A 24,420-nucleotide genomic window follows, 5' to 3' on the forward strand; every position below is an offset into this window, starting at 1 on the left:
CACTGATCCACTACTTCCGTAAACAACGCCGTTGTGACGTCAGCATAGGTAGGGCTCCCACACCAATAGGAACACCAGCTGATATAGATCAGTTGAAATCAACGAATTTTTATTGGCGTAGGAACCCTACCTGTGCTGACGTCAATAAAAATTCGTTGATTTCAACTGATCTATATCAGCTGGTGTTTCTATTGGTGTGGGAGCTCTACCTGTGCTGACGTCACAAGAATGCACTACGGCTTTGTTTACGGAGGTAGTGACTGATCACATTGCAGTGTGAATGGAAAGACTAACGCGGCCAAGCTTATCAGGCTGGGCCAACGTTTGGACTTGACATTGAGATTGTTGATTTTGTTGACATGGTTATCGATATTTTTCTGTTTCTAATATGTAATTGATGTAGTAATAGTTGATTTAGTTGACTCTAACAATGATATTTTGCTTGTTGACAGCTTCTAGCCAAGGGTCAGATCATCATCTGCACGGCTGAGAAATGGGACGTGTTGTCCAGGCGATGGAAACAGAGAAAGAATGTGCAGAATGTCCAGTTGTTCATTGTTGACGAATTACAGGTAAACAACTTTCGTCTAAATTACATCTCGATATCTATTTATTCACAATCGTCACATAGTTCATCAAATTTTGAGTACCACTCAAATGACTGGTGACATCTCAGAATAACAATAATGATATTTTTCAGTTTTTTATTTCTGGGTAGTTTATTTTCTTATGATAAGTGTTTGATTTATTAATCTTTGATTGGTTACGTTGTTAATTTTTGGCAATTAAGTTAATAATTATTCTTATAACTAAATTCGTATGGCTTTTGTTGGTGGGGAGTCCCTTGCGTGAAGGTCCCACCGCCTGAATATATCATTCAGCTGTCAATGGGCCTTACGACTGACATACTTCAGCTGGGACCTATAAATAATTTTTCGCCCCACTTGGATGTAATGAGCTGTTTTCGTGCGTCATATGGAGGCCGAAAATGATTGCTTTCTGACCAGGCCGGTAAAAGTTTTACGGCCCTAGGGCTGTAAAATAACCTTGAAGTCAGCTGATTCTGATTTGATGTGAACGTGTTTACAAAATGGTTTATGAAACGGAATCAGTTTATGCTTCTAGAATTGAATAAGTATTCTGCAATAAGATACTATCATTTTATTTGGATGAATAAAATACAGATAAGATATATATTATAAACTATTCAAATTCGATTTTCAGAGTAGGATAGAACTTCTAACCTAAACTTCCGAAGTCTACGACAACAAGCATTGTTGACATTGACATTCAGATAGGCCAAATTTCAAGTGTGCTAAAACAGCTGATCAAAAAACTTTTCATTATTTGTGTTTATTATTCAAGAATCAAAACATTTATAATAATATCATCTTATTGTCATTTGGAAGAATAAAAAGTATAAACTCAACCTCTTACATAATTGAACATAATCTTTTAGGTTATTTAGACAAATCAGAATAAAAAATAAAAATACTTGGTCAATTTCCTGATATTCAGATTACCTCAGATTTGCTAGAGCTATGACCTTCCTGTTTTGCCTTCAGAAGTGCCTAATAAACAATTATTCTCATATTTATATTGTTTATTTTTCCATGTGGCGAAAAATAACGTTCTCACCATGGGCAAAAATGTTTTTCCGGCTCTCAATTTTTTCTAGTCCTCGGCCTACGGCCTCGGACTTGAAAACCGATTTCGAGCTGGAAAAATCTCATTTTCTGCTCTAGGTGCGAAATATACCATTATATATACATTCTTGATTAAAAGCATCATTATTGAAGTACAAATAATAAAAATATTATCAATATTTTTAATATTTCTTGAAGGCTTTTCATAATTTGATAAACCAATAAAGCACTTCATTAACCTGATAACTTCTCAAGTCTAATGTGATTATAATTATTTTCTCTTTATTATTTTATCTACCAATGTTATTTATATTGGTGCCATTTGTACCGCACTGGAGGTTCTGTGTTTCATAGTTATTTTTCTTCATCTGTTTCTCCTCCATTTCTATTTCTTCCCTTCACTTCCTCCTTCTTCTTCTTCTTCTTCTTCTTCTTCTTCTTCTCTTCTTCTTCTTCTTCTTCTTCTCTTCTTCTTCTTCTTCTTCTCTTCTTCTTCTTCTCTTCTTCTTCTTCTCTTCTTCTTCTTCTTCTCTTCTTCTTCTTCTCTTCTTCTTCTTCTTCTCTTCTTCTTCTTCTTCTTTTCTTCTTCTACTTCTACTTTTTCTCCTTTCTTCTTCTTCCTCCTTCCTTCCTATCCTACTTCTTTTCCTTTTTTCTACTTCCACTTCTTGCTCTTCTCCTTCTTTCCATTCTTCTTGTTGTTATTCATCCTCCTCCTCCTCCTCCTCCTCCTCTCCTCCTCCTCCTCCTCCTCCTTTTTCTATGTTTTCTTCATGTCTGCATCTTCATATAAATAAATTATATTTTCGAACACTTCATACGCTTCAAGTTTATATATTAAGCTGCGTACACATATACGCTCTTCCAACCCGCACCGAGCACGCTCCTCCCTCGTTCCTCCATCGAACCACAGTCGCGCCGCCCACGCACCCATCATGAACGTTACGGAAGATGTTAGATCTTCTCGCGTTCCCCGGTCGAACCACTGTTGCTCGCCGGTCGATCATCAATCGCTCTGCTGGAGTGACGTTCGGTTGCGGAGCAGAACGAAAGTCTGTACGCACCTATACATCCCTGATTAAGCTGATTTACCACTCACACTGGCGCACAAGGAATCTTCCTTTTGCCGGTGTTTTTGCCTCACCTACTGTACTTATGCATGTGAACATAAATTGAATCTTCATTTTAAAACTATTGTTTGTAATGTAAATGATATCATTTCGTTATTATATCTAATTAAATAAATGTATGTATCTTGGTTCAAGTGCAGTAGCATATACTTATATTTATTTTTTGTAAAGCTTTTTTGTATTTTGTTTTTGGCAAATAAATTCATTCATTCATTCATTCATTCATTCATTCATTCATTCTTCTTCTATCTTTTTCTTCTATCTTCTTCTTTCTCTCCCTCTCCTTCCTCCTTCATCTTCTTCTTCCTTCTCCTCCTCTTGTCTTCTTTTTCTTATCTCTTCCCCGTAATTCTTCTTCTACTCATTGTATTCTTATTGTATCAAAGTATTGTAAGTTTTGTAAAATTATCAGTTTATTAATTGTGTAATTTTCCGTTTGTCAGCTGATCGGTGGCGAAGACGGTCCCGTGCTGGAGGTGGTGTGTTCGCGCATGCGCTACATTTCGTCGCAGCTGGAGCGCCAGGTGCGCATAGTGGCGCTGTCCTCGTCGCTGGGCGATGCGCGCGACGCCGCTCAGTGGCTCGGCTGCTCGCCAAACGCCACCTTCAACTTCCATCCCAGTGTCAGGCCGATACCGCTCGAGCTGCATGTACAGGTCAGTACTCAGAGTCTAATTCCTTAGCGGCGGAGAGAAAAAGAGATAAATTAATAATAAATAAATGTTTATTTCCCCCCAAAAAACTAAAACTACAGTACTATCAATTACAGAAAATATTAGATACTTTACAATTACATACAATAGTTAGTTTCAGAAATTTCAAATTCAAATTTTATTCAATCCAATTCACAATTTATTTATTTAGCGTATGGCAGTATACACAACACATTTATGATCACAAAATTCGAAAAAAAAGAAAACAATAGAAAATTCATATATAAAACGAATGAAAATATCTTAGTCACTTTTGACCTGGAAATTAGAGGCATGCTTCCAGGGTATTTAAGTAGGCTATTGATGCTGGTTTAGCCACCAGGAAATCTTCATGTGCACCCGTGTATGCTGAACTGGGACACTCCTCCACTATGTGTCTCACAGTCTGGACTGCTCCACACTCACAGAAAGGGGAGTCAGCCTTCCCCCACTTATGCATCAGATAGGCACATCTACCATGATGAGTTCGTACCCTATTCAATGCCGACCATGTTTTACGAGGCAAATCGAAGCCTGGTGGCCTTTTGGCTACAAATGGGATGTCAATGTTCTGCTTTGCTGACCACGCTTGTTGCCAGGCCTCAGTTAAACGGAAACCTGAATCTAAGGCTGTAATTGCCGTCCTAACCGGTCCAATTCACAATATTTACAAATTATGAGAAAAAATAATACAGCTTAACAATATTAGAGTAATAAGTTAATAATCTATAAAGTACATAAAAGTCTAATTTATTAAACAATAACATCAGACAAGAATTCGAACATGCTAAACCAGGACTAATTTGTGAATTTGGATAGAAAAATACTGCTTGCTGAGAGTACAAAACTCTACGTCTGCGAGCAGGAATGAATATCTGATTATTTATGAATTTATAGAGGAGTAGAAAAATATAATGTGACTCCATTCTAAAAATGACATGTTGTATGCCACTTAAGCACCGCTCAGAATTTGTGGCTTCACACAACAAAAATATAATAATAATAATAAATATAAAAAGAAGAAAGAAAGAAAAATTAGCAACCAATCACTCACATATTCACACTAACCATGCTCACTTTCCAATTCCAGCTCATTTAGCCAATGCATAGCCACCATTATCAGAGTATTTTAACTAAGAAACCACATTGAATAAGGTCTCTAGATAGACAGGCATAAGACCTCTAAGCCATCCAAGAACTTTTGCTTTAAAAACAAGTCGATTTTGTGTTCTCTTAATTTCAAGAGGAGTATTGTTGAAAAACTTAGGGCCGAGAAATACAAACAATTTCTGGAAACAAGTGGTATACGATTTTGAATGAAAAAGACTAAGAAATTGTCAAAAAACCACTGCTAACAAATGCTACTGCTATAAACAGTTAAGTTTATCAGTTTATCAGAGATTGACAATGGTGTAATAACCGAAACCAATCTTTCTAATTATCAATAAATCAGTGGTTTTTTGACAATTTCTTAGTCTTTTTCATTCAATATGAATAATTACCACAATATCAACTTCTCAACTACACAAAAAGGTATACGATTTAGGAAGTCTTAGTAAATCAGATGTCACTCTCCTAGTTTGATAACTAGGAACATCCCTGAACAACTTTCTTATAATGTGTCTTCTCAAAATTCAAAAATTCAAAAAAACTTAATTGTTTCTTCCAAAACCAATACATTCAAAAATTTCACTTGAACAGCAAAAATACAGAAACCAATCACCTGCAAGGAAAATCCTGTGCGCAGGTGAGAGTTGCCAACATTACATTAACAAAAAATAATAAGAAATTCAATATCATAATTTTACATGTTTAGTGTTTTCTGTGTGGAAAGTGTCCTACTCCACTATGTGGCCCCCCGTGGACACTAGTGTCAAGAATAATGTCAAACTGTTGGGATTCACATTAGAGAGAAGAGCCTCATGTCGTGAGTCTGTGCAGGAGACTCTCCACAGTTGTTTTTCTTCTTAGGAGACTCAAGTTATCTTTGAATGCTGATTCTTTGTTACTTGTGTATTATGGACTTTTCCAATCCCTCATCTCCTATGGAATTCGTCTTTGGGGCAACTCTTGTCTTGTCTGTATATATATTACTAGCCGTCAGGCTCGCTTCGCTCGCCATATCCGTCTAGCCAGGGGGCTCCGCCCCCTGGACCCCCGACTGGATCGACCAAGAATAAAATCAGCAGGCTCGCTTCGCTCGCCTGCATTTTTCATTTGAGCATTTTTATCATATGTTAGGACAATCCAGTCGGGGGCCAGACTAAACGTCTGGCTAAACGGATATGGCGAGCGAAGCGAGCCTGAAGGCTAGTAATATAATATTCCCAGGAATAGCTCTGATTGAAGTAGTAGTGCCCAATCAATTTTTCCGCGATAAATGCATTTAAATCTTCAACTTGGTGCCAACCTAACAAAGTCAACTCAACTTAATGCCAACCTGACAAAATTATTAATTTAGTTGCCAGTTAACAACTGTTTCGAAGAGGTACTCTATCTAGATTATAGTTCTATAGTAACATATGATATGGAAATTTCAATTATAATTAAGAGATTGGGAGAAGAAGAATATACATGCTAAAAGACGAACTTTAAACCCTCAAAAACAACCCTTAGAGTTAAAATATTGCCAAAAGATCAAAGTTGAAATTATCGCCTCTAAAGGGCCAACTGAACATACCTACCAAATTTGAACGTTTTTGGTCCGGTAGATTTTTAGTACTGCGAGTGAGTAAGTGAGTGAGTGAGTGAGTCTGTCAGTCAGTGAGTGAGTGCCATTTCGCTTATATATATATATATATATATATATATATATATATATATATATATAGATAATTTAATCTCCGTAAAGAAAAATCTGTCTAATTTCATAAAAATATTTCTATACATTCACATTACACTAGACATAGGGTCGACATAACTAGACCTACAGTTAGATTGACTAAAACTCTAAAAAGTCATAAGTACCTACAAATTCGCATGCTTAATCTACTACCAGATAATGTTAAGCAGTTACCATTGAAAACCTTTTGTATTGCTCTTGATAAATGGCTCAAGTCTGAAGCTTTCTATTCTGTTAATGAGTACCTGGAATATTTCAATGTATATGTGTAAATTTGTTCGTTTCTATAGTCCAACTTGTGATATTTTACTACAATATTTCAATGTGTATTTGTAAATTTGTTCGTTTTTATAGTCCAACTTGTGATATTTTACTTATTATTGACGAAGCCTATTGCTTACATTTTTGTAATGTTGTTTTATGGCCAATAAAATTCTTGATTATTATTATTATTGTCATTTGTTACGTGAAGCCACAAAGCTGAGCAGAGCTCAAGTGGCATGTAACATGTCATGAACATTTTTCCATGCAAAGTGTTCTTGATTCTTGTCATGCAACAAGAGTTTTTATTTGGCAAAAAAGGGAGTAAGAGTATTGAATAACTTGAAAAACAGAGAGTGTTGTAAAGAAAGTTTCCGAAATCTGAAAATTCTAACGTTTCCTTCTCTCTTTATTCTTCATACCTTGCTATATGTTAGAATGAATATAGAATCTTTTCCGCGTCTGAGAGCCAATCATTCTTACTCTACCCGACGTGGCAATGATCTATCACTGCCTCAAATAAGACTCTCCAAGACAAGAGATAGCCATATTTTTCTACAAGCAAAAATTTATAATAATCTTTCCTTAGATATTAGAGAGCTGCCGATCTATGAATTCAAAAAAATGAGAAAAATAAATTGACAGAGAGGGTGTACTATTCGGTGGATGAGTATCTTCAGTCTTCAATATAATAAATTCTCATGATGCTACATGTACCATTTAACTTTTTGGTAACAATAAACTAATTAAATATATTTTCCTCCACCTACTGTCTAAAGTACTTACTTTACTCCCTGAAACCTGATACTAAAGTGTCATTTTTTCGCTCTTGGTAGTAAAAAACAGAGAAACTCCCTAGGGAGGAAAAGTGACTCCATTTAAATAACATGGGGAGCATCTCTATTTTGAAACTTACATTGTACATAATAGGTTAGAAGGTCTAAGCTCAGATGAGAAAGCATAATAGGGGTGTCTGTCATTGAGTCAACTAAATTCAATACCACAACCAGAAATTTGATCAACTCATGAAATATATGTTTGTATGATAATTATTATTTTCTTAATATTAGTAGACGATAAAAATTTATACAATTTTTAAAATACTTTATTCTATTCAAAATACCAGCCAACAAATATTTTTGATCTGCAATTCAAATCTGAACCGCGTGATCTGGGGGTCAGCAATTTTTGGTAGCTGCCCAGTTGATATAATTGTTACAACTTTTGCCGATAGATAGCGCAATCGGCAGTGCCAATCAGACGACCTTTTAGATTTAGGTTATGTTGTTAGGAATCATTGTCACCAATACGTAAGTTATTAGAATGATTTTATTTGCAGTTTCTATAAAAAAATTTAGATGGAGGAAAAATGTTGTGTACATCACGAGCGAAAAATACTTTTTCTCCCTCAGGAAAATTGCTGCCCTCGGCTTTGCCTCGGGCTTCAAACTTTTTCCCACAGAGAGAAAAAGTCGTACTTTTCACTCTAGATATACAAATAACTATTTATAACTTATTAATTATTAATATGAATTGTAGTTTGTTTTTAAGACTAAAACAAAAATTTTTTGTAGTAGCATGTTTAGAATGTTTTGAATATTTTCATATATTATATGATGTCTATTATTATATGCTTATTTTATATGGTTATCTATTTCTCTTCTTACACAAGTGTTGTTACCATTTATATTATTGTTTTATTATTTTGACGTGCTTATACAGTGTAAAGTTGTTCTGGCAATAAAGAATTTTGAATCTTGAATCTATGGCGCACCATGTTGTTGAACATGGTGTTTTTTTTTTGTCCGTTCTCAACAGTATTTTGTCCTATTACTTTGTTCAACTGATTTTCTGTATCCATTTGTACCAGGGCTTTAACATCACGCACAACGCATCTCGTCTGATCGCAATGGCCAAGCCGGTCTACAACGCCATCGTGAAGCACAGTCCCCACCGGCCGGCCATTGTGTTTGTGCCCTCCCGCAAGCAGGCGCGGCTCACCGCCATCGATCTGCTCACCTATGCGGCCGCCGAAGGTCAACCCAACCGCTTCTTCCACGCCGAGGAGGACGATATCAAACCGTTCTTGGACAGGATGACTGATAAGGTGAGTTGTGTTTCACAGTTTTGTTCTCTGAGTGCCGGTTGCACAAAAGCCGGTTAAATTTGAATCGTGATTAATTTCACAAAGACCATTCAGATAAGGTTTTTTCGAAAAGAAGGCTTCTCTGATTGGTTCTCACGATTAAAATTTAACCGGCTTTTGTGCAATCGGGCCAGAGTATCATAGATTGACCTTGTATGAAGAAAAAACTTGGTTATATTGGTAGAAAAATATAACAAGTACTACCAATTCGGTTACGGGAAATATTAAGTGTAAATCAGTTGAAGGAAGATTAAAATCATTTCTTAAATAAATAAATAAATTCAATTTTATTGTCAGCCAGCCAAAAAAGCACAAGACAAAGTCACACAAATAGAACATGAAACAGACAGTCACACATTAAGAAACATATTGTTATTCAGATTACATTTCCAAATATTACAAATAACAAAGACCATATTACAAAATTAAGCAGCTAGATCATACGTGCTAACAATAAGAATTAAAGTATGCTGATTCTGCTCTCGTAAAATTCACTTAATTTATAAAAAGGATTTTTTGCCAGCCAATCGTGCACCTTTCATTTGAACAGTTTTAGGGGTGTTTGTTGGAGGTGTAGCGGTAACTTATTCTACACCTTTTGCCCAACTGCTTCAAAACTGTTTAAAGATTTAGACAATCTTTGGTATTGAATATAGATCTGTCTATTGTTTCTTAGGCTGGCCAATAAAGGTAGGACATGCATGTTTATCATCAGCGAGAGGCTTTTAATATAATATAAACAAACAATTACAATAAATAAACCACTGGAAAATTGCAAATTATAATGATAGAAAAATATTCTAACCAGTGAAGAAAAAATTATAAATAATGAAAAATCGAGAAGGAAAAAACAACAAAAAGTCGGAAATACAAAAAACTCACCTCAAAAATTTTGCTCGAAGCCTTTCCCTGTGATGACGCAACAATGTATGACGTCATTTGGATCATTCATGTCCATCATACATGCTCTACCGTTTTTGCCAGCCTAAAGCTTTTGCCACCCACTTTGATTATGATTTCATTACAGATGTCTTGACGATCCAATGCGAACTTGTTGAAAGCGGGCATTAATGTCACTTTTCTCCACAAATGTTCAACTAAAATGTTAGTTTTAACCATCAGCTGATTCAATTAAAACAGAAATCTGAGATCTCATACTATGCCGTTCTTAGGCCCGCCGCAAAGTAGACCCACGCCACTCCAACCCACGCCGTGGGATGTTTTGTAAACCATTGCTAAGCTTCTCCAGACATCTGTGTAATGATAATAATACATGCAATGATTGTCAGCTGATTGATTATGAATAATTTTATAACAATGGTTTACAAAGCATCCCACGGCGTGGGTTGGAGTGGCGTGGGTCTACTTTGCGGCGGGCCTTACACTCTCAACCCAACAATACAGTAATAATAGACAGTAGTCGACAGTAATCGGCTTGAGTTAACCTTTCGGCAGTCGCGCTGTTGTAAAAAGTACAACAGTGTCAGTTTTTTTTTGCTGCACAAAACTATTGAATGAGGTGTTGTCAGTGAATGAGTCACCTATGCCTTCCAAAACTTTCCCCCTATCACTCCACTGAATTGCAGTATCAACCGAGCAATGATTAAGTCTTAAGCTGCCATTTAGTCGCGACAGTGCATAATTTTCACTGCGCATAAGATAGGGAAAGACTGTTTACGGGGACTGTAAACGAACCAATAACACAGAATTGATGGCTTTGCTTGATTTACCTTATTGGGCTATGAAATGGTAATCATCCAAATGTTCATTAGCGTAAAATAATCCAAGAAGATGGAAAAGTAATTACACAATCAATTAATATGTTTTGACAGTAAACATGACACTTGGAGAATTGGATGTTGTAAAAAATACAACACGCGACTGCTCGTGTAATTGAGTAGGGCGCCACTACCGGAAGGTTAAATGAAAATGGGATTGCTAATGAAAAGTTATGAAATAAATCTTGTTAACAATTATAAACAAAGACTGAATGTTGGTAATGTGCCAACATTAGGGTGCGACTACCGGAAGGTTAAAAAAATCCGTTTGAAAATTGGAACATAAATATAACCTATATCGTGGGATATCTTCTTATACCATCTTTTCTCTATGGTAAAGACTAATTGTGTGTGGTTTGTGGTATGTTGCAGACACTGAAGGAGACCCTGTCGCAAGGCGTGACCTATATCCATTCGGGGCTATCGGCCAGCGACCACCGATTGGTCGAACAGCTGTTCGACTCGGGCGCAGTGCAAGTGGCCGTTGTCACGCGCAACCTCTGCTGGCGACTCAATATATGCGCGCATCTTGTCGTCATCATGGACACGCAGTACTACAACGGAAAGATACATGCGTGAGTTGCACTCATTCACTTTTCACATTCAATTGTGAGAAATTGTAGAAAGTCAAATTTTTCTTTCTTGTATTGTGTCTATTGTTGTAATGACTCCTCCTCTAAACACGGACTTGTTCCATATTAGAGGGAGTAATTTTCAGGGAATATATTGTAAAATGTACTTTCTGGAAATAAATTGTAAAATAAAATAAAATAAAAAAAAAAAAATTAGTGGGGTCGTTCTGGGAACACGGTTAAAGGTAAATTGTTCCAGTTCCAGTGGTAGATTGTTCCAGTTCCAGTGGTAGATTGTTCCAGTTCCAGTGGTAAATTGTTCCATTCCACGCGACTGGTTCAAAACTACTTGTTCTCATCGAACGCGACTTTAAAATCTTTGTTTCAAGCTTTCGGCGCGCACTTATGAAGTTTATTTCCACCAAAGTGTGTCGTTTACTACAGTGAGGTCCACGTTATAATCGCAGTGGAGAAAGATAGGAGAAAAACGTTGCCGTACCTCTGTCTTATCAATTCCTTCTACAGACGGTAGCTGATACAGGTTTATTGATGTAATATTAACTGTTCATTCTAGTTTAAAATATTCAATTATTTTTTATTAAGCAAGAAGTTATATTTTTCAATAATTTCATGATGAATTTTCATAATTAAGATAAAATATTTTGTTAATTAATTATTACTTCTAAATTGTTGAAAGACAATCTGGGAACAGAGCAAAGCGAGATAGAGATGGTGCTACCCGCTTTGTTGAATGATAGACAAGTATAGCAATACCATTGCTAATTAAACACTGGCATTATAACGTGGACCTCACTATAGCTGCTTAAATGAACAAAGGCTGCTTTACAAACTTAGCGTGTAGAGAAGTGTGCACTTCTCCCACTTTATTGCTCTCAAATATACTAAAAAGAAGAAATCATTTAACTAATGGTTATCAAACATAATTTTGTTGGTAATGTATTCCAACATCTATGGTAAATGGCTAAATTCCTGTGGCTTTGCTATGGTAGACCAACACGCTATCAGCACAGTATACATACAGTATGGAAACTTGGCTAGTACCCTGACGCTAAAATCCGCCATCTTGTTAGGAAGCGCCGCATTGTAATAGTATTGATGGTAGGTTCGGATCACTTTAATGATCCGGATCAATTGATCCCATTTACTGCCACGAGCCAATCAGAAGACCAGGATTGGAACTTCCCAAGGTCACGTTACGTGTTTAGTATTGGCGTCATATAAAAAGCATTGGTTAGATAGGCGATTGATTACAAGTTTCCATTCTGTACTTATTCTGTGCTATTAGCGCAGGTAGGCCTACAGACTGTGCATCCTATCGATCAATGACAGCTCTTAGATTGTGGTACATTCTGAATGCATCGCGGTCAGAGTGTGAGGCACGATTTATTTACCGGTAACTGGATTTTCAAACATTTACTGTCAAAAAGGTTCCCATGGGACGCGGAACTTTTCACCGCTTGATACAATTCAAATCAAAGTATTTCATAAATCTTACAAGCACTTTCAGTGGTACAGCATAAAATAAGAATACACTTTACAATAAAAGTCAGATAATGTCAGCACCACAGAAATGACATTAAGGTGCATACAGACTGTCGCTCTGCTCCGCAACCGAACGTCACTCCAGCAGAGCGATTGATGATCGACCGGCGAGCAACAGTGGTTCGACCGGGGAACGCGAGAAGATCTAACATCTTCCGTAACGTTCATGATGGGTGCGTGGGCGGTGCGACTGTGGTTCGATGGTGGTACGAGGGCGGTACGAGGGAGGAGCGTGCTCGGTGCGGGTTGGAAGCACGAATATGTGTACGCAGCTTTAGATTTACCAATATTATAATAAGAAATATATTATACTCTTGCAGAGACATTGCCTGTGTGCGATAATGAGTCTAATGTAGGAATAGGCATGTATATTTTGCAGTACTTACATAGATCGGTTAAGCTTGTTGACATTTAATAATAATAATAATGACACAATTTTAAAGAAATAACCTAAAAAAGATGTTAACATTTTTTATTCTAACATTGGAATTTGTTGTTGTAGGTATGAAGACTACCCCATTACCGATGTTTTGCAAATGGTTGGTAGAGCCAACAGGCCACTGGAAGACGATGATGCCAAATGCGTTCTCATGTGCCAGAGCTCCAAAAAGGACTTCTTCAAAAAGTTCCTGAATGAGTCGCTACCAGTCGAGGTATGTCACTCACTCACAACAATTAAATTCTATACGTTGCACGTTGTAGTAATTATTATTAATCTTTGATTTGAGTGAAATTTTTTTTTCGTAATGAACTAGCTCGTATTCTGTTGCTCGAAATTTTTTTCAATAATGAATAGTTGTTGTTCAATATTGAATAGTCTTTTTGCTACATACATCCTATTATATTGAGCGAGCAATTTCTGTTTAAATATATATATATATATATATATATATATATATATATATATATATATATATATATATATGGGGATATTGGGGGACCGAGCTTTGCTCTGGAGTGTAAAAGCATAGAAAATTTGTAACGAAAGATTGAATTTATAGTTTATATTTACTTATTCATTTTCTCAGTCGTACAATTATTTTTACAGTTATGAACCCACTTTGGGTATATATTTATGTTCAACGGATCTCGAAAACGGCTCTAAAGATTTTCACGAAATTTGGAACAAAGTGGGTTTATGATATGAAGATTCGATTGCACTAGGTCTCAACCCTTGTATAACTCGCTGAAGGACATTAAAAGGATAAATACGTCCTTGGAAAAACAGCTGGAAATGTTGTCGTCTGTCGATACCGTAATGGAAGAGAGTGAACGAGTGTATGTGTGTGGGATCATCCAGCTGATCTCACGAGAAGAAAAATTCAGCAAGAGAAACTTATTCTCGTTTATTTCTCTTTGTTATAGAAAACATGTTTACTTCAGAAAGTCCAATAGTAACTAGATGCTGTTAATGATACATAGTATATTAACAAATATTGTAGCAAACATATTATATCATTCTAAATCAAATTCATAATAAATCTGTGAATTTAAAATCTGTGATCTAAATACCAATTGATGATGTGTTTGTTTTTTGAAGTGTGAATAAATTGTTATTTTGATGAGTGATAGTAGCTTAACCTAGATTCTGATTTGGACTGTAGTATAAATTTGAAAAGGGACAGTTTTGGGCATAATCCTGTTGTGCCTCCTCATATAACTGAAAAATAATTGTACGACTGAGAAAATTAATAAGTAAATATAAACTATAAATTCAATCTTTCATTACAAATTTTCTATGCTTTTACACTCCAGAGCAAAGCTCGGTCCCCCGATATTATACGTTATATGTTGAGACATGTTACTATTTATATAACTTCACTAAGTTTTTATAGAGCAAGACTTTAGAAGTTCAGGTGTTCAATTGTTTAACGATTTCCTTAAATCCTTGAAGATCCAATAAATAAGTAGCTCATGCTCTCATCATGTGTAAAGGTAACAACGTTAGTAGACAGAAAACTACTAACTTTGTAAAGGTACGTGTAGAATACAGTAACTATATTACCCAAACTATGGCCATTGACTGTCACGCTTCTGATTGGTTAACTCGGTCACATGGTACAAATCCGCCATTAAGATTCCAAACAAACTTTCAAGTCCTATCTTATAGCATTAGACATTTGGAACTTATCACTTATTTTACCGATTGGAAACATATTATGAACTTAAAGCTGCGTACACATATTCGTGCTTCCGACCCGTACCGAGCACGCTCCTCCCTCGTACCGCCCTCGTACCGCCCTAGTAGCACCATCGAACTACAGTCGCTCCTCCCATGCACCCATCATGAACGTTACGGAAGATGTTAGATCTTCTCGCGTTCCCCGGTCGAACCACTCTTCGACCCCGGTCGATCATCAATCGCTCTGCTGGAGTGACGTTCGGTTGCGGAGCAGAGCGAAAGTCTGTACGCACCTTAAGATGAGTTTCATATATCATTTTCGAAGAGAAAATAGAGATTATACTTTAATATAGACAAAAAAAGATAATTTCAAAAAACACTAATAAAGCTTAAAACTTCAATTTTCCTTCCCTCGGTCTCCTCGCAGATCACTTCTAGAGCTTTCGCGGACAACTTATTGGGAACCAGTGATTTATATAAATATGTAGAAAGATAAATTTAAATTTTGTGTATTTCCTCATCCAATTTATTGGATCGAATTTCAAATAATCCAATTTCAAAATATTTTTTGTGGCTCAATTGAATATAACATTTTATGAAATATTTAACCATGATTAAGTGCTGATTAAAGACGTCTTGACTTCTCTGATTAATTCTCTTCAGTACTGAGTACCCTACCCATAATATGTTCAATTGGTCAATAGCTATTCATATTATGAATTTCGAGTTGCATGACTACGAGCAGTGTTTTTTTAGCAGATTAGAAATATCAATAAATTTAAACAATAATAGTTATGTGTGTGTTATTTTTCAATTGCTTACATGTTTATTAAATTCATCAAATAGTAGGCCTACTATGGCTAGAACAATTAGCTCTTTACAATATTTTTGTCAGACTTATTAGCTGAATAAAACAACTATTTAAATGCTATGGAATCTATAGTGATGAGAACTCCATCATGCTTCTAGAAATAGATATGAGAACTTCATTATTTTTTGTCAATGGGACAAAATTTATTACAATATCATGACACATTTCAAAAGTGATATGGTATTTTTTTGGAAATTCAGCTTTCAGGTTACGTACCTACCTTTCATTTTTACTCGCTATTATCTACAATTTACTATTTCAAGTTCCAAAACTATATTGGGAATAGAAAGAAAAATAAAATCTCAGTACCCTTTATGAATTATTTAATCACAACATGTTTCGGACATGTCCGAGGCAGGGTACTGAGATATTTTTTCTCTTTCTATTTCTATAAAAAGTAGCCCTATACAGAAAAGAGATATATTGGGAATATATAAAAAAACATGAAAGAAATTATATCCAAGTTAATAATCACAAAAATATACTTTAATAAGTAAAAGCAATAGATTTTACTCATAATCCCATATAAGCTCTCTTGTAAAATTTAAATATTTTGAATCTTCATGGCGGCGGCGGCAGGGAAAAAATCCAATGGCCATACTGTGGGTAATATCATAGCCACCTCTAAAGCTGCGTACACATATACGCACTTCCAACCCGCACCGAGCACGCTCCGCCTTCGTACCGCCCTCGTTCCTCCATCGTACCACAGTCGCTCCGCCCGCGCACCCATCATGAACGTTACGGAAGATGTTAGATCTTCTCGCGTTCCCCGGTCGATCATCAATCGCTCTGCTGGAATGACGTTCGGTTGCGGAGCAGAGCAAAAGTCTGTACGCACCTTAATACGAGGCCGCGGCCTACGATATTGCAACGTCGCAGTGTAGGCCTAGAATCTAATACATGATTGGTGGAAAAGATTTTAAAAAATACCAGCTGATCTTTTTCACTAATCATGTATTAGATTGTAGGCCTTCACTGCGACGTTGCAATATTGTAGGCCGCGGCTTTGTATTAGAGGTGGCTTTGGTAATATAGTTACTGTAGTGTAGACTTATGTGCCACACGAACACGCGCATTTCACTCTTCATCAGCTGATGCTTATTATATCTGTATCTTACTGTTTCTGTACAAATACAGATATAATAAGAATAGCATCAGCTGATGAAAAGTGAAATTCGCGTAAATCTGAACTCACCTTATGACAAGTGGAATCTTTGACAAACTCCAGATACCCCTAAATAGGAGTGTAGTGGATTCTACCCCATCTACTCCGTCCATTCATCCATCTCGAATTAATTTAAATAATTTACATGTTTCACTTTTTTGTTCGTCAGAGTCACTTGGACCACCGTCTGCACGACCATTTCAACGCGGAGATCGTGACGAAAACCATTGAGAACAAACAGGACGCAGTCGACTACCTGACGTGGACGTTCCTGTACCGACGCCTCACGCAGAACCCCAACTACTACAATTTGCAGGGAGTCACGCATCGTCACCTCTCCGATCATCTGTCCGAACTGGTCGAGAACACACTGCAGGATTTGGAGCATTCCAAGGTTTGTTCTCTTATCTATTGAACGAGCGTCAGCGAGTTCTTACTTTTGACTTACTGAAGGCCAAAGTCGTTGTCCGTCTGTTTGTATGTTCAACAATAACTTTAGAAAGAATTTATCAATCAGCTTCAAATTTTGAACACTTCTTCGAACCTTTTTACAGGCCAAGTTCGTCGGACAACAAAATTTACCGACTCCTTCATCCTTTTTTCAGGATATAAAAATAACATTGAAAGTGCATAAGAAAAAAGTGTTGTGATTCATCATTCAGTCAGCTGAAGAATTCATTGCATGTAATTACTACAGTTTTGTCATTCATTCATAACATCAGCTGAGGCTATTTGGGAGCTGTCACAAAGACAGACATTCATGCGCTGACACTCATGATTTCAGCTGGTTAATATACAGGAGTTCGGAAAGTCACTGTGCACTATATTAATAGAAATGAAATACTTGGAGGTGCATAGAGATTTTCCGAACTCTTTGTACGTACAACATAATTTACAACTTTTACATCAAAAAAACTGATACTGGTTGAGATATTATCAATGTGCGGTTTTCGCCATTAATTTTCTATTGGAAGTCTTTATCGAAATCATGTATTACATGATCACCTTCTCATTTAAAAAAAAAAACATGTTTTTTCATAATTTTCACCAACTCTATATAATTAAAAGTTGCAGGTTTCAAATATTACAATAAACAGCAATATTACAACAGTTCATTAGCGAGTTCTCCAACCCAGAGGGTCACTAGTTTTAGGCATTCATTAATGATGAAAATACATAATCGTAGAATGATTGGGATATTGAAAAATGTTGTAATACTATTGTAGGTGTAAAGGGTCGATACTTGAAGTTTACTTTCTATAGTGAGTTCCTCTTTTTGATGACAGTGGAGAAAGATAGGAGAACAGCGTTGCCGATTCTCTGCCTTGCCACTGCCTTTTATAGAAGATAGCTGATACCGGGTATATCTGTAATATTAACTGTTCATTTTTGTTTAAATAATCAATTTTTTCGAATAGCTCGTTTGAGAGAGCACATCCAATCAATATATTTTTCGCCCCACTTGGATGTAATGAGCTGGTTTACGTGCGCCATATGGAGGCCGAAAATGATTGTTTTCTGACCAGGCCGGTAAAAACGGAATCAGCTTCTAGAATTGAATAAAGTATTTTGCAATAAGATACTATCATTTTATTTGGATGAATGAAATACAAATAAGATATTATGAATTATTCAAATTCAATTTTCAGAGTATAATTGAATCTAACCTCTAACCTGATCATAGTACTGCGTTTATCACGAAACCTGGTGGATAATTTTGGAACTACTTGGGCAAATCCTTGATGCTGAACATTTTTACAAATAGTTTATGAAACTCAGTTTATGCTTATAGAATTAAATACAGTATTCAGCCATAAGATACTATCATTTTATTTGGATGAATGAAATACAGATAAGATATATTATAAACCATTCAAATTCGGCAAAAATGTTTTTCCGGCTCTCAATCTTTTCTAGTCTAGACTTGAAAACCGATTTCGAGCCGGAAAAGTCTCATTTTCGGCCCTAGGTGCGAAATATACTATTAGGTCACTATCATTATATAATTATATTTAGCTGCTCCATTCGCCTGCGCGCCCACATTGATTTCGTTCTTTCTGATCTATCCTTTCTCAGCTGTTCGATGTTGTGGTTGTGGGGTTCACGTCTTCTTCTTTCCTCCTCCTACCCGAAGATCACACTCTGCCCTTTTTGTCTGAAAATTTCTCTATTTTGAATGGATTATCTGTCAAGAAAATATATTTTACAATGATTGAATAATAACTCTCCGTTGGGCGCAGCCGGCCTCAGAGGCCAACCAACAATATAATTTCCCTCTTCACTCCATACAGTGGCCGAGCGCCCCACCACTCCATTTTTTCGTCTAAATCTATCAACCTCACAACATGCCAGCCTCAGTCAGTCGCCAACTTTTGCATAGTTCGTGTTATTTCAACATGGCTTCACAGGCCACATGCGCCTGATTATGTCATAAACACAAGATGCTGGCCAATGTTTATTTTTTATGCCTACCTGAATGTTGAATGTTGTGCATCAATGCACAAGTGATCTCGATTGGAAATCAACTTGAACCTCAGAAAAGGAGAATATATCTAAAAACTTTGTCTCATCAGCTTGTGATGGGACAATTAGCCCGGCGAAGTCCCAATACAAGTGGAATGCCAATTCAATTGCAAACTCGCTTGAAAAGGTTTTTGCCCAATGAACTTGAAACATTAAATGACCAACAATACCTCCCAAAAGAAGAAAGTGTGGAGTATGTGTGACTGTTACATTTATACAATGTTGAAAACTATATGACAATGTTGCGGACCTAGAATATTATAGCGCTATCTGCTTTTCAAATACACCGCTGTATAGTGCATATAGCGCTATACTTTCCAAATACAAAGTCATTTTGACGTGTAGAAGGATAGGATAAGCTTGGATTTGTTTCTAATATTTAGTATATTTTAAATTGATGAATATTATTCAATTATTAAGTATTTTTTGTATGTTTTCAGTGTATAAGTGTTGAAGAAGAGATGGACTGCCAGCCTCTGAACCTGGGCATGATTGCTGCCTACTACTATATCAACTACACCACTATTGGTCAGTCAAATATTATTTTTCTTCACTTCATCAACAATTTGTAATTACTTGGAATACTTGAATATTCTCAATATAATTCCTTTGTAATATTCTCAATTTTTGAGTTGAATTTTAAGAAGAAATGAATTGATTTTCTTTGGTATTTCCACAATAATTACTAAGGAAGAAATTTAGGTTTCATTTACTGCAGCATCCGCAACTGGTATCTCGAATTGTTTTGATAAATCAGTGATATTATACTGTTTACAGTAGTATCCCTCTATATCTACAAGACAATTCTATATATAAAAAGGTATGTAACGGTTAGGCCATGTAGACACAATATACATGAACATAATATAAGAGCAAAAAACTATTTCGACCTCCCATACAGTAGACTGCTGAAAACACAGAGACAGCCACACACACAGGGTTTCCGCTTTCATAATTGCCCGCCACACGATATAAAAAGTATAAAAGAGCCTAAACCATTTAAGCAAGCTCTAAAAAAATACTTTTTAGACAATCCACTCTATTCACTGAAGGAATTTCCAGTGAAGAGTGTAATTCAAAAGTAGCGACTTTCATTCGCTTCCTTGACGTGCCCCTCATCCTTGTGATGTAGGTGGTGAAATAAAAATGAAATGAAATGAAAATGTTTCAATATACAAAAAAATCACTCCCAACCACTATTTTTACTTCTCTTCAATACATCAAACATCTCTTACTCCACTTTCCTTACTTACTTTACTCAATTTTACTTGGAGTTTGATCACATTGGATGCGTGTATGTGCAAGTGCACATCAGATCGCTCATCATGAGTCGGGAAACAAAATGTGGAAAGTGCCATTGAAACACGTTGTGACTTGTCTGTAGATGCAACGAGCAAGTGCACGCGTTCAGTGTGAGTGTTCTTATTGCCATTTCCAAATTTTGTTTCTCATCTGCATTCTTGGTCATGTATAACGAAGCTTCCACTTGCACGTATAAGCATTCAATGTGATCCCACCCTTACTTCTATTGAGTACGGTTCATTACACATTTACTTCTTGCGTCTCTTTTTTCAATTGCCCTACTTTATTTAGTTTTTGTAGTTACCTTTACTTCTGTTGAATACATCATACATTCATCTCTTACTTCACTTCACTTACTCTACATTCCTCGACTTCTTTTCAATAAATGACAATCACATTCATCACATTCCTTACTTCACTTTAATTACTCACTTTTTCTTCTCTTTAATACAACTCACATTCTTCTTTTAGCACTCTAGCCCCAATAATTTCTATGTCTCTCCCTCTGTTGTCAGAACTGTTCTCGCACTTGTTGAACAACAAGCTCTTCAATACATGACTCAATAATCTCTTGCCACTTGAATTGAATTGAATTGAATTCTTTATTGTCGTTGAACACATAGTGCAATAGACATAGTCATCAGGAAACATAAAACATTCAACAGTCACACAGACAGATACAAAATAAAGCGTTTCACATAAGTCAATAAGGAGTCGGAACACATTCACAACAAACTTCAACAAAAAATGAGTTCTATACATAAATGATACATGAATAGATATAGCCTATGAATATATTTGAACAGTGGAATAAATCATAAAAAAGAAAGGCTCTCTATACTCAAGTCATTCCATTCTTGGAGTGAATATAGTGGTTTGGATTTCAGGAACTTGTACATTATAGTTTTAAATTTTCTAAAACTAACATCTCTAGCATCTAATGGTAACTTATTAAATAATTTTATACTCATATACTCAAAGTTCATTTGAGTCTTAGTCAATCTAGCCTGCGTTACCTGCAGCTGATTCCCTATTTCTTGTGATGTGACTATGTATATCGCTTCTTTGCATTAATTTATCGAGATTACCTTTATCAAAGAGCAAACAATTAAGAATGAATAGACACGGTACAGTGAGTATTCCTAGTCTTACAAAATGATCCCTACAAGACTCAGTGGATGGGATGCCAATCATTCTTCTCAGAGCCTTCTTTTGCCACAGTAATACATCTTTAGCACCAGGAGCATTACCCCAGATCAGAATTCCATATAACAAATGAACATGGAAAAAAGCATAATAGGCATTGATAACCAAATCAAAGCTGGTACAATATTTCAACTTGCCAAGTAAATATGTCACTCTAGATAAACGTTTACAGAGGTTCATAGTATGAGTATCCCAGCTCAGCTTAGAATTCAGGTGTACTTTTTCACTAATAATTTATGTTACCCTCTGTTGCCAGAACTGTTCTAGCACTTGTTAAATAAGCTACTCAATTCATAACACACTCATCACTTGTTACTTTTTTACCAATAATTTCAGTTTGTATGAAACTTAATTTTGTTTTTCATGTACTTGTGAATTATTTATATGAATTTGGCAATAAATTCATTTGATTTGATTTCTGTTTCGGTTCTACCAGATACCACTTTTTCTAATTGCTCTTCTTTATTGACAGAACTGTTCTCGCTGTCGCTAAACAACAAGACGAAGATCCGCGGCCTGCTGGAGATCATCTCGTCGGCGGCCGAATACGAGTCGGTTCCGGTGCGTCACCGGGAGGACGCCGTTCTGCGCTCGCTGGCGGCCAGGCTGCCCAACAAACTGCAGGGCACTCCACGCTACAACGATCCGCATGTCAAGGTCAACCTGTTGCTGCAGGCGCATCTCAGTCGGCTGCAACTGGGTGCAGAGCTGCAGGGGGACACTGAGATGATTCTCGGCAAGGTATCTATTATTATATTTTTGTTGTGTGAAGCCACAAATTCTGATCAGTGCTCAAATGGAATGAAACATGTCATTTTAAGATTGGAGTCACATGAATGCTCTAAAACACTACTCAATGGTATAAGGACAAGCCTCTACCAGTGTCCTAATTATCTTTGATACGAATAACCTATAGCTGCTACACAGCCTTATATCCTCTGGAATGCAATTAAAACACTTGAGTCCTGAATAATACGGTCCCTTTTCGAGAAGAGTCAGTCTATGGATAGGGAACTGGAATAATCCTGTATTTTTACCTCGTGTTTCATAAGTATGACAAATTCGGTTAGCAGTAAATATATTCTTATTTTTGAACACAAACAATAGAATAGAATACGTTTATCCACCAATAAATACAATTTAATGTACATTAGGTGTCGTCAAGAATAATCCCATAAAACTACTGAGCCATTATAAATATATATTATCACACAAAATAAGTATTCACTACATCGACGGGCAAATTGAAAAATTCCTCTACATTATATAATGGGTTCTCTGTTAGCAGCTTTTTAACTTGAGTTTTAAAACGGGCTTGATTCATATATCTCACACTAACAGGCAGCTTATTGAATGCATTGATTGATAATATTCTATAATGTCCTTGAAGTTTTTTTAACCTGACAAAAGGAACATTCAGATGACATGCTTGTCTGGTGAAATGCCCGTGTATCTCAGACCTACATTCAAGAACATCCAACTCGTCCCTGACCCTGACCAGGAGTCGCATGACGTACAGGCTGAACACAGTCATAACCTCCAACGAAACAAATATTGGACGACAATGAGCGAGGTAGTCAGCATTGGCCATAAGCCTTACTACTTCTGAAGAAGCAGCACCCTACTAGTATTGGCTGCTCCACCCCATAGGATAAACCCATATTGAATTAAACTCTGGAAAAACCCGAAGTAGGACGTCCTCAAATATTGCTGAGGAACAAGAGTTCTCAGACGTCTTATAAGAAAAACCACTCTACTGAGCCGACCACATAACCAGTCAATGTGGCATGTCCATGTTAATTTTGTATCTAGAATAATACCAAGTAGCTTAGCTGAAGTGATTTCATCTTTTATATTTTTCAAATTAAAAATAATTGACTTGGTTTTTTCTCGATTTAATAAGAAGTAGTTTGCCCGAAACCAAGAAGAAATGTCGTTTTGAGCATCAACCATCCTTTCCCTTAACATATCCAGATTTGCATCACATGAAAGTAATGATGTGTCATCAGCATAGCTCACTATCCTACTATCCACACTCACTCTAATATCATTTGTCATTATTATAAAAAGCAATGGCCCCAGATTCGATCCCTGTGGGACGCCATATTTCACATATCTTGGATGAGAGAAGACACCATTAACACAAACCGTCTGCCTACGATCTGTCAAATATGATCTCAACAGCTGATTGCTCTTTCCCTCAATGCCAAAGTGTTCAAGCTTAGCCAACAATATATCATGGTCAACAACATCAAATGCACGGCTCAGATCGCACATGGTTACTCCAGCAAGGCTATTCATCTCAAAACTCTTCAAAATATCCGTCACCAAACTCTCCACAGCTTCAATTGCTGACCGACCAGACCTGAATCCATACTGAGAAGATGTGAATATATTCTTGCTTTTAAAATATTCATACAATGCTATTGCCATACCAGTCTCAAAAACCTTTGCAAATATTGATCCTACTGATATAGGTCGAAAATTGGCAGGATCGTCCCAACTCCCTTTCTTATGAACTGGCACTGTCTTGGAATGCTTCAGAATGTAGGGGAAAACTGCATCGTCAATACAGGCATTAATACAATTTGTAAGAGG

The 24,420-nt window shown here is 36.5% G+C and overlaps 1 protein-coding gene across 1 annotated transcript in view; it reads left to right on the forward strand.

Annotated features, from left to right (window-relative positions):
- LOC111043582 (putative U5 small nuclear ribonucleoprotein 200 kDa helicase) overlaps nucleotides 1-24,420 on the forward strand; it is a 111,542-nt gene that overhangs the window by 68,449 nt on the left and 18,673 nt on the right. The window contains exons 28-35 of the mRNA XM_039425655.1: nucleotides 453-572; nucleotides 3,220-3,432; nucleotides 8,442-8,678; nucleotides 10,868-11,070; nucleotides 13,133-13,283; nucleotides 16,961-17,185; nucleotides 19,755-19,842; nucleotides 22,295-22,563. Coding sequence (XP_039281589.1) covers nucleotides 453-572; nucleotides 3,220-3,432; nucleotides 8,442-8,678; nucleotides 10,868-11,070; nucleotides 13,133-13,283; nucleotides 16,961-17,185; nucleotides 19,755-19,842; nucleotides 22,295-22,563 — 1,506 coding nt within the window. The remainder of the gene's footprint in view (nucleotides 1-452; nucleotides 573-3,219; nucleotides 3,433-8,441; nucleotides 8,679-10,867; nucleotides 11,071-13,132; nucleotides 13,284-16,960; nucleotides 17,186-19,754; nucleotides 19,843-22,294; nucleotides 22,564-24,420) is intronic.

The sequence above is a fragment of the Nilaparvata lugens genome, chromosome 4 (genome assembly GCF_014356525.2).
Source record: "Nilaparvata lugens isolate BPH chromosome 4, ASM1435652v1, whole genome shotgun sequence".
NCBI classification, from domain to species: domain Eukaryota; kingdom Metazoa; phylum Arthropoda; class Insecta; order Hemiptera; family Delphacidae; genus Nilaparvata; species Nilaparvata lugens.